The sequence below is a fragment of the Phyllobates terribilis genome, unplaced genomic scaffold (assembly GCF_046119375.1).
Source record: "Phyllobates terribilis strain yellow unplaced genomic scaffold, ASM4611937v1 Scaffold_2__4_contigs__length_985480577, whole genome shotgun sequence".
In the NCBI taxonomy this organism is placed as follows: domain Eukaryota; kingdom Metazoa; phylum Chordata; class Amphibia; order Anura; family Dendrobatidae; genus Phyllobates; species Phyllobates terribilis.
The window spans coordinates 261,592,914-261,609,240 of NW_027362762.1; the positions used below are offsets into that span (position 1 = coordinate 261,592,914).

Genomic DNA, 16,327 nt, shown 5'->3' on the forward strand with positions numbered 1-16,327 from the left:
AATGAAATGTGATATCAGCCAAGCTGTGAAGCCATAGGCAGAAATGCAGCACTACACTGCAAGGATGAATACAAGGAACGCTGTCTCTACACACAGCAGCCATCATTCACAAAGACTACAATAGGACTAAGAAAACCTTTGGTCACATATAAGACGGGCATGCCAAGCACCGTGTACACTGAGCTGATCATAGCAGGCAATTGCCTTTAAGAAGGTTAAAAATGTAACAAGTTTATTACTAAGCATGCGTCATGTAATGAATTCCCTCCAGCTCAGTGTGCTCAGGTTGGCACCTATGTACAGGCACAAATTCAACAGCAGGGTCAGATGATTTTCCATACAGGACTGAAAATTAGAAAGAAGGAAATTACTAATGAGAGAACGAAGATGAGCGGGAACTTGGCACATAAAACCAAGCAGAATAGTGCAGATGATACGTGGACTTTGTGGACCTGTCATGTCTGCAAATTGTGGATGTGACTACCAGTGTGCTCGCCCGCGTAGAGGATGGGTGCAGGAGATGCCTACATTTACATGCCCAAGTCTGTTCCACGAATTACTAAATTATCACTGACCATGATATTTCTCACATGACCTGAGGACCTTATGGAAAATAGTCCATGAGCTCTAGCACATTAGATAACACTGGGCCATAGTCTCTTGCACGCACATAAATAACACACAGACCGAGAAAACGCTTACGTGAAGTTAGTCTTACGGACAAAGGCTGGAGTTTCCCTGTTAGCTTCATGTTGATGAATATTTGCTTATTTCTATCTTCCTATTTATATGTTGTAGCTATCATGCAATTTGGGATCAAAAGACTTGCTGACCGCCCTCCTGATAAGCATCATTTACCGTCTGCATCTCTCCGATATGAACGTGGGTTTTCTGCTTGGTTTCACACAACTGTCTTAGGTGAAGTATGACAAGCTCGTTCTCCTCCTGGTCACTGGTCGCCTTCATTTTCTGACAAAAGGATAAATATATACAGCGTGTGAAATAAGTAGTGAACACGTCACCAATTTTATAATTAAATATATCTCTAAAGGTGCTATTGACATGAAATTCTCACCAGATGTCAGTAACAACCCATCCAATCCACACAGGCAAAGAAATCAAACCATAGACGTCCATATATTAAGTTATATGTAATAATGAGAAATGACACAGGGAAAAAGTATTGAACACATGAAGAAAAAGAGGAGCAAAAAGCCATGGAAAGTCCTGACACCTGCTGAAATCTAATTAGAAAGCAATCCTGCCACTTACATGTCAGTCGGTGGCGTTCTCTCAAGGAGTGCAATGCAATCGGCAGTCCGAAATCAGATATGCATCAGATATGGACATTTCTCCCAACCCTTCAGTCAGCCAGCGCCCCCATAAACATTAGACCATTGGCAGAACCCGTCGATATTGGCTGGTTCAGCCGACATTGTGTATGGTGAACTTAACCCTTTAAGGACCCTGGGATTTTCCGTTTTTGCATTTTCGTTTTTTGCTCCCCTTGTTCCCAGAGCCATAGCGTTTTTATTTTTTGGTCAATATGGCCGTGTGAGGGCTTATTTTTTGCGGGACGAGTTGTACTTTTGAATGACATTACTGGTTTTACCATATCGTGTACGGGAAAACGGGAAAAAAATTCCAAGCGCAGTGAAATTGCAAAAAAAAGTGCAATACCACAGATGCTTTTTTTTATTTTTTTTTTACCACGTTCACTGAATGCTAAAAATGACCTGCCATTCTTATTCTCCAGGTCATTACGAGTTTGTAGATACCAAACATGTATAGGCTCTTTTTTATTTATGTGGTGACAAAAAAATCCAAAATTTGCTATAAAAAAAAAAGGCGCCATTTTCCAAGACCGGTAGCGTCTCCATTTTTCGGGATCTGGGGCCGAATGAGGGCTTATTTTTTGCGCGCTGAGCTGAAGTTTTTATTGATACCATATTGGGGTAGATCCGATGTTTTGATCTCCCGTTATTGCATTTTATTGCAATGTTGCGGAGACCAAAAAACGTAATTCTGGAGTTTAGAATTTTTTTCTCGTTACGCCGTTTACCGATCGGATTAATTCTTTTTTTTACATTGATAGATCGGGAGATTCTGAACGCGTTTTTTTTATTACTATTTTATTTTGAATGGGGTGAAAGGGGGGTGATTTAAACTTTTATATTTTTTTAAAAACATTTTTTTTCACACTTTTTGCTTCCTTCTATAGTCTCCATAGGAGACTAGAAGCAGCAACTGTCCGATCGCCTCAGCTACATAGAGGTGATGAGCAGATCACCTCTATGTAGCAGAAATGCTCCTGTGCTATGAGCACTGACCACTAGGTGGCGCTCATAGCGATCAGTACATGACAACCACTGGGGTCTGCTGCAGACCCAGGGTTGTCATGCCCACCCGCAGTCACCGATGGGCGGGGTAAGTGACACGCTTCCGGCGCGGCGCTGTTAAATGCCGCTGTCAGAGATTGACAGCGGCATTTAACATGTTAACAGCCATGTTAACATATGAATCAGCTGACATGTGCCCGGTTCAGTGTGGGCTCAGCGCCGGAGCCCGCGTTGAACAGGGAGTGACAGCCTGGTGCGTACTATTACGCCCCAGGCTGTAAAGGGGTTAAAGGGAATCTGTCAGCAGGTTTTTGCTATATAATCTGAGAGCAGCATAACATAGGGCAAGAAAGCCTGATTCCAGGGATGTATCACTTACTGGGCTGCTTGGTGTGGTTTTGATAGAACACGTTTTGTCTGATGTAGATGTAGCAGAGCAAAGACTTCTAGGCTGTGTATAAACCTACCCAATTAGCCTGACTTGTTTGCACAGACATTTAGTCAGACAGTGATAATCTCCTGCTGATATAACACTGATTGTATTGAAACTACAGCACACAGCCTAATAAGTGACACATCTCTGTAATCAGGCTCTCTTGCCCTATATTAAGATGCTCTCAGATTAAATAGCAAACACTTGCTGATGTATTAAAGGAGTATTCCCATATCCAAGATCCTATCCCAATATGTAGCAGGTGTAATAATAATAATATTAGCAAATATCTCCAATTAGTAATAATAATATTAGCAAATATCTCCAATTAGAAATGTAGTATAGTATTTTTGATTTGCTATGTCCCTTTTCTCATGTGCAGGCATCACAGGACCTTAGGTATCCACGGTTACGTCCACTGATAAAGTCACAGTTAGTTAGATAGTTGCTAGTGGTCGTAACCGTGGATACCTAAGGTCCTGCGATGCCTGCATATGAGGTAAGTGGCATAGCGAATCAAAAATACTATACTACATTTTTAATTGGAGATATTTGCTAATATTATTATTACACCTACTACATATTGGGATAGGATCTTGGATATGGGAATACTCCTTTAAGTTTAAATGGAATCGGTCAGCATGTTTTGCCATCTCATCTGAGAGCAGCGTGATGTATGCAAAGAGACCATGAATCCAATGATGTATCATTTAGTTTACTGGGTGCAGTACTTCTGACATAATCAGAGTTCTTAGATTTAGCAATGCAGAAGAGCTGAGAAAGCCAACACCAGGCTCTATATTCACATTTTCTATAGACAGTGAGCTGCTTATCACAGGAGGGGGCGGAGTTGGACTAGAATGCATGCACTGCTGTAGTCCAGGCAATGATAATCACCAGGTGATAAAATCTTCAGTTTAAATAAGCAACAGCACACAGCCTGACATGTGACACATCATTGAAATCTGTGTTTTAACCCCTACCTCATGCTGTCCTCAGATTAAGTAGCAAAAACCTGCTGACATATGCCCTTTAAGGCTATCATCACAGAGACATCTCCTGTTTTACAAGTCCACCGGGGAGACCTGACTACGCAGGACATGTACCTCTCCCATAGACCTGTATTAAGAACACGTTCTTGAAGTTTTAGGTTATTGTACATGGAGCTACGACTTCAGTGCATGTCCACAAAGAGGACTATGAAATATATAATTGTAGCTACTGCATATATTTTTTGGCCATTTTTACAATATGTGTAATATTCATACAGTATCAGTTATAGTATGGGGCATTTACCTATATAATTATGTTACTTGTACATGGTAGTACAAGGTAATTTATATAGAAGGGCAATGCAGATAACATAATATTTTATTGAATTACTCTTCTATACATTTTTAGTAGCATGTCTATCTATACTTCAATGTCAACTAATGAGTAAAAAGTAGAAATACTCTGTGGAGTGCAATGTTTTTCTGTACCTTGACAGTCTATATAGTATTTTTTTATTCAATGCAACCAAATATTTCCTTTGTAGCCAGCATACATACTATGTACTGTGTCATATGTTTGGTTAGAAGTATAATAAAAGAAAGGATACCAACCTGGACTTTTTCAAAAATGTCCGCTTGCTCATTGTCAGAGAGCAAAGACAGTTGTCGCTGTATTACCAGCTTGGCTCTGGGTGGATACAACCCTAGGAAAGAAAGACACAGCCATTAGAAAAACTAAACCGGTAGAAGAGAAATAAAACCAGAATGGGAATATTTATTATATTTTATATATATATATATATACATACACATACATATATATTATATATATATATATATATATATATATATATATATATATATATATGTATGTATGTATATGTATATATATATATATATGTATATATATATATATATATATATATATATATATATATATATATATATATATATATATATATATATATATATATATATATATATATATATATAGTAACATCCCTGGCGGCGTGCTGGCATGGCTTACCACCTCCCACCATGCAAGACCGCCATCTTACCCATCAGTCCTGGCTGCACACTTTGCTCCAGTACCTGCTGTGTGCATGTCTCTTGTCTGATTGCTTAGGGCGGCAGCGCGGTTACTGCCTGATTCTTATAGTTACTGTGTGCGCACTCCTAATGCGTCCCCAGCCTACTGTTGTGAGTCACTGGATACTTAAACCCCCCCCACCCAGTAGGAGGTGCCTGAGCAACACTTTCTTTCAGTGTGTTCTGTGCAACTGAGTTGCCAGGTCCTGTCCTGTATCTTGTCTGTTTCTGCCACCCTGGAGGCTGAGTACCCAGGCCTGTTACCTGTATCTGTGACTTCTAGTCTGTTCCGCCACCCTGGGGGCTGTATACCCAGGCCCGTTACCTGTATTTGTGACTTCTAGTCTGTTTCCGCCACCCTGGGGGCTGAGTACCCAGGCTCGTTCCTGTACCTGCACAAGCAACCGGGATAACCGCAGCCTTGAAAGGATTTTTAAGAAAAGGCCATTCAAAAATTGGGGGTAGATTCACAAGGAGTGGACTGCTGCTGGAGTCATTGTTTCAAGAGCCACCACACACAGACGTATCCAGGACATGAGCTACAAGTGTCGCACTCCTTGTATCAAGCCACTCATAACCAATAGACAACGCCAGAAGCGTCTTACCTGGGCCAAGGAGAAAATGAACTGGACTGTTGCTCAGTGGTCCAAGATGTTGTTTTCAGATTAAAGTAAATTTTTGCATTTCATTTGGAAATCAAGGTCCCAGAGTCTGGAGGAAGAGTGGAGAGGCACACAATCCAAACTACTTGAGGTCTAGTGTGAAGTTTCCCTGCGGTGATGGTTTGGGGAGCCATGTCATCTGCTGGTGTAGGTCCACTGTGTTTAATCAAGACCAAAGTCAGTTCAGGTGTTTAACAAGGAATTTTAGAGCACTTCATGCTTCCCTCTGCCGATAAACTTTTTGGAGATGGAAATTTCATTCTCCAGCAGGACTTGCCACCAGTCCACACTGCCAAAAGTACTCTCCAAAGAAATGCCACCCCACACCATTACCGACCCACTGCCAAACCGGTCATGCTGAAGGATGTTGCAGGCAAAATGAAAAAGTGACCAAAATAACAGCCAAAAAGGATGAGAACAGAGAAATGGTCTGTGGTCACCACCTGCAGAACCACTCCTTTATAGGGGGTATCTTGCTAATTGCCTATAATTTCTACCAGTAGTCTGTTCCATTTGCACAACAGCAGGAGAAATTTATTCACAATCAGTGTTGCTTTATAACTGGACAGGTAGATTTCACGAAAGTGTTATTGACTTGGAGTTACATTGTGTTGTTTAAGTGTTCCCTTTATTTTTTTGAGCAGTGTATATATATATATATATATATATATATATATATATATATATATATATATATATATATATATATATATATACACATACAGTTATATGAAAAAGTTTGGGCACCCGAATTAATCTTAAGCTTATTGTTTTCTAAAAATTGGTGTTTTTGCAACAGCTATTTCAGTTTGATATATGTAATAACTGTTGGACACAGTAATGTTTCTGCCTTGAAATTAGGTTTATTGTACTAACAGAAAATGTGCAAACTGCATTCAAACAAAATTTGACAGGTGCATAAGTATGGGCACCTCACCAGAAAAGTGACATTAATATTTAGTAGAGCCTCCTTTTGCAAAAATAACAGCCTCTAGTCGCTTCCTGTAGCTTTTAATGAGTTCCTGGATCCTGGATGAAGGTATTTTTGACCATTCCTCTTTACAAAACAATTCCAGTTCAGTTAAGTTTGATGGTCGCCGAGCATGGACAGGCCTCTTCAAATTATCCCACAGATGTTCAATGATATTCAGGTCTGGGAACTGGGATGGCCATTCCAGAACATTGTAATTGTTCCTCTGCATGAATGCCTGAGTAGATTTGGAGCGGTGTTTTGGATCATTGTCTTGCTGGAAGATCCATCCCCTGAGTAACTTCAACTTTATCCCTGATTCTTGAACATTATTGTCAAGAATCTGCTGATACTGAGTGGAATCCATGCGTCCCTCAACTTTAACATGACTCCCAGTGCTAGCATTGGCCACACAGCCCCAAAGCATGATGGAACCTTCACCAAATTTTACTGTGGGTAGCAAGTGTTTTTCTTGGAATGCTGTGTTTTTTTGCTGCCATGCATAACACCTTTTTGTATGACCAAACAACTCAATCTTGGTTTCATCAGTCCACAGGACCTTCTTCCAAACAGAAATTGGCTTCTCCAAATGTGCTTTTGCATACCTCAGCCGACTCTGTTTGTGGCGTGCTTGCAGAAACGGCTTCTTTCAGATCACTCTCCCATACAGCTTCTCCTTGTGCAAAGTGCGTTGTATAGTTGACCGATGCACAGTGACACCATCTGCAGCAAGTTGATGCTGCAGCTCTCTGGAGGTGGTCGGAGGATTGTCCTTGACTGAACTCACCATTCTTCTTCTCTGCCTTTCTGATGTTTTTCTTGGCCTGCCACTTCTGGTCTTAACAAGAACAGTCCCTGTGTTCTTCCATTTCCTTATTATGTTCCTCACAGTGGAAACTGACAGGTTAAATCTCTGAAAAAGCTTTTTGCATCCTTCCCCTGAACAACTATGTTGAATAATCTTTGTTTCCAGATCATTTGACAGTTGTTTTGAGGAGCCCATGATGCCACTCTTCAGAGGAGATTCAAACAAATATATATTTATTATTTTATATATTTTTTTTTTCATACACACACACACATATACATACAGTACAGACCAAAAGTTTGGACACACTTTCTCATTTAAAGATTTTTTCTGTATTTTCATGACTGTGAAAATTGTACATTCACACTGAAGACATCAAAACTATGAATTAACACATGTGGAATTATATACTTAACAAAATAGTGTGAAACAACTGAAAATATGTCTTATATTCTAGGTTCTTCAAAGTAGCCACCTTTTGCTTTGATGACTGCTTTGCACACTCTTGGCATTCTCTTGATGAGCTTCAAGAGGTAGTCACCGGAAATGGTTTTCACTTCACAGGTGTGCCCTGTCAGGTTTAATAAGTGGGATTTCTTGCCTTATAAATGGGGTTGGGACCATCAGTTGTGTTGTGCAGAAGTCAGGTGGATACACAGCTGATAGTCCAACTGAATAGTGGCCATCATTACTTTAAGAAATGAAGGTCAGTCAGTCCGAAGAATTGGGCAAACTTTGAAAGTGTCCCCAAGTGCACTTGCAAAAACCATCAAGCGCTACAAAGAAACTGGCTCATATGAGGACCGCCCCAGGAAAGGAAGACCAAGAGTCACCTCTGCTTCTGAGGATAAGTTTATCCGAGTCACCAGCCTCAGAAATCTCAGGTTAACAGCAGCTCAGATTAGAGACCAGGTCAGTGCCACACAGAGTTCTAGCAGCAGACACATCTCTACAACAACTGTTAAGAGGAGACTTTGTGCAGCAGGCCTTCATGGTAAAATAGCTGCTAGAAAACCACTGCTAAGGACAGGCAACAAGCAGAAGAGACTTGTTTGGGCTAAAGAACACAAGGAATGGACATTAGACCAGTGGAAATCTGTGCTTTGGTCTGATGAGTCCAAATTTGAGATCTTTGCTTCCAACCACTGTGTCTTTGTGCGACGCAGAAAAGGTGAACAGATGGACTCTACATGCCTGGTTCCCACTGTGAAGCATGGAGGAGGAGTTGTGATGTTGTGGGGGTGCTTTGCTGGTGACACTGTTGGGGATTTATTCAAAATTGAAGGCATACTGAACCAGCATGGCTACCACAGCATCTTGCATCGGCATGCTTTTCCATCCGGTTTGCTTTTAGTTGGACCATCATTTATTTTTCAACAGGACAATGACCCCAAACACACCTCCAGGCTGTGTAAGGGCTATTTGACCAAGAAAGAGAGTGAGGGGTGCTACGACAGGTGACCTGGCCTCCAGAGTCACCAGACCTGAACCCAATCGAGATGGTTTGGGGTGAGCTGGACCGCAGAGTGAAGGCAAAAGGGCCAACAAGTGCTAAGTATCTCTGGGAACTCCTTCAAGATTGTTGGAAGACCATTTCCGGTGACTACCTCTTGAAGCTCATCAAGAGAATGCCAGGAGTGTGCAAAGCAGTCATCAAAGCAAAAGGTGACTACTTTGAAGAACCTAGAATATAAGACATATTTTCAGTTGTTTCACACTTTTTTGTAAAGTATATAATTCCACATGTGTTAATTCATAGTTTTGATGCCTTCAGTGTGAATGTACAATTTTCATAGTCATGAAAATACAGAAAAATCTTTACATGAGAAGGTGTGTCCAAGCTTTTGGTCTGTACTGTACATACACACCGAAACACTCATCATGAAAAAAATAATGAGCCTCAAGTATTCATCCACTGTATTGTAAAACCACTAAATTTGAATAAAATTATAACAGATGCTTTTCAAGACAATTTTTCTTGATAGTTTCCTAGTATGATCTTGGGATCCATTAATTATTCTTACCATATATACTTTGATTAAACTAATTCTTCACTCAACTCGTTAAGGCCCATTAAAGCCCCCGTCTCACATAGCGATATCGCTAGCGAGATCGCTGCTGTGTCAAGGTTTTGGTGACGCAACAGCGACCTCACCAGCGATGTCGCTATGTGTGACACTTTGCAACGATCAGGCCCCTGCTGTGAGGTCGCTGATCGCTGCAAAGTGTCCTGGACCATTTTTTGGTCGTTGGCCTCCTGCTGGCCAGCACACATCGCTGTGTGTGACCAGCGGGACCAACGATCAGGCTGGTATCCATGGTAAACATCGGGTTACTAGGGGCAAACGCGCACTTAGTAACCCGCTGTTTACCATGGATACCACTCTGCTACGGTGCGCGGGAGGTTACCGCTCACCTTAGCAGAGTCGTATCCATGATAAACATCGGGTTACTAAGTGCGCGTATGCCCCTAGTAACCCGATGTTTATCATGGTTACGAGCCTGGTAACCAGGAGCAGGACATCGTGGAACGATTCTTTCCACGATATCGCTGCTCCCCTGATCGCTGGTGAGCCTGCCTGTTTGACAGCTCACCAGCGATGTATTAGCGACGCAGCAACGATCCCTGACAGGTCGTATCGTTGTCGGGATCGCTGCTGCATCGCTTAGTGTGACGGGGCCTTAAGACAACCCAAAACGAGCGCTAATGACCCATTGTCTATGACAATTGTGGAATGTAAATGAGTTAAGCAATCAAACGGTTTGGCCAAAACTTCCAGTTCACCGTTCACTGAATCATTTACTTGTGCAAATAAATTATCATTGCTTGCTTATACATTGTGCAACATACATAGAAATTGTGTGATCTTTTCACGATATGCTAAATTTGTCTGAATACAGTGAACGACATTCGATTTTTTTATATGATTATCCTGACATCTAAATGCTTATCTGCCAATCTACAATAGATTGTTCAATCTGATCGCATAGAAGATCATCCACTCGTTCACATTTACTAGTTAGGAGCCGAAGTGTAAGGCTTTGTGACACTTCTTATTGTATGAGCAGTTTTTAGTTATACTGGCCTGTTCAGTGCAGAACAAATGCTCTCATACCTTCAATTCGCTCACAGAGTTTGTGCAGAGCGTGCATAGGACAGGCTTCACATAGCTTGATCTGCGTCTTGGCATTTTGCAGAGCAGCAGCAGTGCTGAATGCTTGCTTTAAGGTCAGCATGACTTCATCCACCTGATAAATGCGGAGAAATATATAAAAAAAATAATTACAGAAATACAGATTTATTGGTCCTCCTTAAATGGTCCAAAACAGTCTTTCACAATTTTCTAAGACTTCTGGATAACATGGCATACCAAGGATACTGGTACCTTTACTTGTGTTATTCAATACTGGCTACAGCCTTGTAGGATAACTAACATTACATAACATTGATGTGTGATATAATAATATAGACGAGAGAAGTTCATTATAATTCCAAAATCCTAGAAAACCCCTTTAAAAAAGAGTGCAGTCTCCTCCTCAGTGCCTCTATAATTATCCTTATTGAAGTAGGCCTTTTTCACTTGGTCACTGCTTGGAAAGTCCTGTAGAAAACCTGAAACAGCCTTTTATCGATGTATCTGTCCAATCAAACTGTATCAACCTTAGTCTTAAAGTTCCAGGTTTTTTGTAATGTGATCATCTACTAGGGATCAATAATGTATGTTCCATGTGTATAGTAAAATACTTACCAGTCGCTGTCTTCTGCCATTTCCAATGCTGCTCTGCTCCTCTCCTCGATCATGTGACCGCAGTTGTGACTAGCCTGATCACTCCAGAGTTTACGGTGTGAATAGGAAGTCACTTCTCAATATAAGTCTATGAGACTCGGAACAAGGCTGTCCTAGACTTACTTTAAGAGAAGAAGTGACAGTCCTTAGTGTGAGCCAGAAAGAAAGAGCTGCAGTCACAAGATTGTGGAGAAACACCGGAGCAGCACTGGAAACAGCAGAAGACAGCAACTGGTAAGTATTTTACACACACAATACATACATTACTGATAGCAAACTGATTGTGAAATTGAAAAAAATGCTGGACTGGAACTTTAAACTTGAAATCTCTATCTTTCCATCAATGAAAATCTCCCTTAATTTAACTTTCTAGATATAAAGTATTATAACTAGTGTTGAGCATTCCGATACTGAAATATCGGGTATCGGCCGATATTCGCGGTATCGGAATTCCGATACTTAATTCCGATACTTTTACAATATCGAATACCGGAATCGGAAGTTCCCATAATGCCTGCGCTCTGCAGTGTCTCTGAAGGATGACAAGCTGGATGGCAGCGCTCAGCTGCGATCCAGCCTGTCATCAGAATGCCATCCCAGCGTGGGAGAATTCTCCTGATTGTTTAAAAGATCACACAGCCCCATACTACTTCCCCCACCCCGATCCTCCGCTCCCCTCATCCTGATCGTAAGTTAGGACCGGGCGGGGAGCGAAGGACCCGGACGGGGAAGCCGGCAGTGAAAAGACTTCACCGCTGGCTTTCCCGTTCTGTGCTGCGCTTTCCCGCCGGTTATTTCAAATGAACAGCTGAGGTATCAGCTGATGCTGATCAGCTGTTCATTTGAAGTAGCCACGGTGCCCTCAGAGGGTTCATGTGAGTTCATGCTTGACTGCATTGCATGAACTCACATGAACTTTCCCACAGCCGCACAGGTCAGCCTCACCTCCCAGACCATCAGCCCGTCATGATTAGTGTGTGAGCGGTGTCTGTGCGATGTCTGTGGGTGTGAGCGGGTGTGCGCGGTGTCTGTGCGATGTCTGCGAGTGTGTGCGGTGTCTGTGCGATGTCTGCGGGTGTGTGCGTGCAGGCAGACATAGGCCGATGTGACACTACTACTCCCATCGGCCTATGTCTGTCCCCCGTCCACTCGTGCCAGCAGGATCAGCTCGATGGGAGCAGTAGTTCCCATCAGCCTGATCCTGCTATTTAAATTGCCCTACTGTGTCCCCAATAAATTTTAAATACATGTCATTGGTGGCCAGTGGTTACCTAAAATAAATTAGTTTATACATTACCTGTCCCCGCCGATCGCCACCTAAAATAAAGTAAAAAATAAAAAACTACACCTATACTCACCTAGACACCTAATTCCCCGAAGCCATCGATCTCCTGTAATAAAATGTAAAATAATAAACCACAACCTTATCCTTACCCCTCCGTAGTAGTCCACGAGTGTCCCACGATGATCTCCAGTTTAGAGCAGCCACATAGAATGTGACCGCTCTGAACCGCTGCCGCCGCTAGAATGATGGGGCCGTAAAGCAGCCCCGTCATTGCATAAGCGGGTTCGCCAGAGTTCAGGCAGCGCTGCTCCGGTTAGCTCCTTTACGGCCCGCTGTACCGTGAGAAATTCCAACGGTACAGCAGTGCCGTAAAGGAGGTCTCCGGAGCAGCGCTGACTGAATGCACTCCGGTGACCTCAGTCAGGGCTCACGCTGCCGGGAGAGGACGTGTTCCCAGCAGCGTGAGCTTACAGCAGCCATGCACAGCTGTCACCATCTCCAGATGTGACAGCTGTGCATGGGAGATCAGCGCAGGAACATGGACAGGTAACTATTTATTTTTAGTAAACTAAGAATTAAATAAAATGGTGTGTTTTATTTCAAATAAATTATTTTTTTCTGGGTGTAGTGTGTGTTTTTTCTTTTTAACACTTTGTAGGTTAGTAATGGGGGTGTCTTATAGACGCCCATCATTACTAACCTGGGCTTCATGGCAGCTGGCGCTGACATGAACCCCACCACTATTACCCCCTGCCACCGCACCAGGGCAGCGTGGAAGAGCGAGACTAAGTGCCAGAATTGGCGCATCCTATGCGCCATTTCTGGGGCGGCTGACGTCTGGTGTTTCTAGCCTGGGAGGGGGCCAATATTCATGGCACCCTTCCTGGGCTATTAATATCCATGGTTTCCAGGACAGCTTCAGCTCTGCTACATCGAGATGACAGGCTGGATCGCAGCAGAAAGCTGCCATCCAGCCTGTCATCCCGCAGACACGGAGAAGCGCAGGCATGCTTGCGCTCCTCAGTGTCTGGCTGTGACAGCATCCAGATGAGTAAAGTAACACCCAGAAAAAAAGTCCTTTAATTGAAATAAACACATAATTCTTTATTGTTGTAAATTAAACCATACTTACCATCACGCCCATTCCAGCTGAAGTCAACGATCTCCTGCAATAAAAGAAAAATAATAAACCAAGATCATCCTTACCTTTCCATGGTTCCCAGGACAGTTTCAGCTCTGCTACATCGAGATGGATGCGCCATTTCTGGGGCGGATGACGGCTGGTGTTTCTAGCCTGGGAGGGGGCCAATATTCATGGCACCCTTCCTGGGCTATTAATATCAGCCCCCAGCTGTCTGCCTAGCCTTTGCTAGCTATTAAAATAGGGGGGACCCCACGTCATTTTTTTGGGGGGGTCCCCCATTTTAATAGCTAGTAAAGGCTAGGTATTCAGCTGGGGGCGGATATTAGTAGCCTGGGGAGCTCCGTGGGTATTACCCCCTTCCCAGGCTTCAAACATCTGCCCCAGCCGTCTGCTTAACCTCCGCTAGAGACTAAAATTACGGGGAACCCCACGCGAATTTTTTTTAAAATAAATCCTTTATTTTAACACTAAATGACAAGTACAGTAATCAACACCATCACTGTACTTCATATATATGTGACTGACATGTTTCTATCTATCTAATCTATGTGTGATTCTCTATTCTAAATTGTCGGGTACAGATGTTGAATTGCCGGCCGGCTTTTTTAAAGAGACGGTGCATGAAAACACTAATATTTTTTTAAATAAATCCTTTACACTAAATGACAAGTACAGTAAGCAACACTGTCACTGCACTTCTTATATATGTGACTGACATGTTTCTATCTATCTAATCCAGGGGTCTCAAACTCGGCTGGGTATATGGGCCGCACATGGAAAAAATTGGAATTTGGGGGGCCGCATTCTTTGTTCAATGTGACATTTTTAGTGATACCATTTTTTTTGTATACACCTTTTGAACATTTTTGCCGTGTTTATTTTTTTATGGCTTGGGTCGTTATGGATGTGGCGATAATAAACGTGCACTTTTTTGTGTTTACTTTAGTTTACATATAAAACAGCATTTTTAGTGCCCAATATTTTTTCATGCTTTATTTTATTTTTTATTTTTTTTACAATTTTATTTCCCCCAATTGGCCACATACAGTAATATTGTCTTACAATTAGCATCATATAGTAATAATGGAAAACATCTTGTAGTAATGTTCCCCATCCAAGTCCCCATCTTGTACTAATGTGCCCCATCCAGGTCCCCATCCTGTGGCTATGTGCCCCATCCAGGTCCCCATCCTGTGGCAACGTTCCCCATCCTGGCGCCCATCTTGTACTAATGTGCCTCATCCAGGTCCCCATCTTGGGGCTATGTGCCCCATCCAGGTCCCCATCCTGTGGCAATGTTCCCCATCCAGGTCCCCATCTTGTGGCTATGTGCCCCATCCAGGTCCCCATCTTGTGGCTATGTGCCCCATCCAGGTCCCCATCTTGTGGCTCTGGTCCCCATCTTGTGGCTCTGTGCCCCATCCAGGTCCCCATCTTGTGGCTATGTGCCCCATCCAGGTCCACATCTTGAGGCTATGTGCCCCATCCAGGTCCACATCTTGAGGCTCTGTGCCCCATCCAGGTCCCCATCTTGTGGCTATGTGCCCCATTCAGGTCCACATCTTGAGGCTATGTGCCCCATCCAGGTCCACATCCTGTGGCTATGTGCCCCATCCAGGTCCCCTCTTGTGGCTATGTGCCCCATCCAGGTCCCCTCTTGTGGCTATGTGCCCCATCCAGGTCCCCATCCTGTGGGTATGTGCCCATCCAGGTCCCCTCTTGTGGCTCTGTGCCCCATCCCGGTCCCCATGTTGTGGCTCTGTGCCCCCTGTGCTGTTCTTCACACACATAAAATAGAAAAAAAAAAAGATGATTCTCACCTGTCCTCCGTTCCCTCGGCGGCCTTCCTGCAGATGTGGCCCGCAGGCACCACAGAGTCCGACCCCTTGACGATCCCGACCTGGTCCAGGAGGAGCCGCCGACAGCAGCGCTGCATTGCCGCACAGAGACTGTCTCCCAGCACAGCATTTTCAATGTCAGCCGCCGGCCAATCAGAGGCCAGCAGCTGACATCTGCATATGGCAATGACGTCATACTCGCTGCGCCGACACGCAGATATCAGCTGCTGGCCTCTGATTGGCCGGCGACTGGCATTGGAAATGCAGTGCTGGGAAACAGTCTCTGTGTGGCAATTCAGCGCTGCTGTCGGCGGCTCCTCCTGGACCAGGTCGGGATCGTCAAGGGGTCTGTGCCTGCGGGCCGCATAAAGCAGCCTCAGGGGCCGCATGCGGCCCGCGTGTTTGAGACCCCTGATCTAATCTATGTGTGATTCTCTATTCTTTCTATTCTAAATTGTCGGGTACAGATGCTGAATTGCCGGCCGGCTTTTTTAAAGAGACGGTGCATGAAAACACTAATATTTTTTTTAATAAATCCTTTACACTAAATGACAAGTACAGTAACCAACACTGTCACTGTACTTCATATATATGTGACTGACATGTTTCTATCTAATTTATGTGTGAAGCTCTATTCTTTCTGTTCTAAATTGTCGGGTACCGGTGTATGCCGCTGCTGAATTGCCGGCTTTTCATGTTTCACTGTGAGCACTGTTCCCATCGATTTGGGCAACCACCTCCCCCAATACATTCTACATTATTGTTAGTTGTTTTCCTTCATGTAGAATTAACCTACAAGGAAAGAAAGGGTTTATTTTCATTCCGATATTTGTGTCCCATTGACTTGCATTGGTTTCCGGTATCGGAATCGGCGATATCCGATACTTTTTGGGTATCGGCCCGATCCAATCCGATCCGATATTTCCTGATATCGGAAGGTATCGCTCAACACTAATTATAACGCTAGCTGGTATGCCTA

At 43.3% G+C, this 16,327-nt stretch overlaps 1 protein-coding gene across 3 annotated transcripts in view; it reads right to left on the minus strand.

Moving 5' to 3' along the window:
- The window catches only part of TBC1D4 (TBC1 domain family member 4), a 163,434-nt gene that overhangs the window by 42,389 nt on the left and 104,718 nt on the right, over positions 1 to 16,327 (minus strand). For all 3 annotated transcript variants that reach the window (XM_073663974.1, XM_073663975.1, XM_073663973.1), the window contains exons 5-7: positions 10,410 to 10,542; positions 4,377 to 4,468; positions 859 to 969 (exon numbers count right to left, since the gene is read on the minus strand). In XM_073663974.1, the coding sequence (XP_073520075.1) occupies positions 859 to 969; positions 4,377 to 4,468; positions 10,410 to 10,542 (336 nt within the window). The remainder of the gene's footprint in view (positions 1 to 858; positions 970 to 4,376; positions 4,469 to 10,409; positions 10,543 to 16,327) is intronic.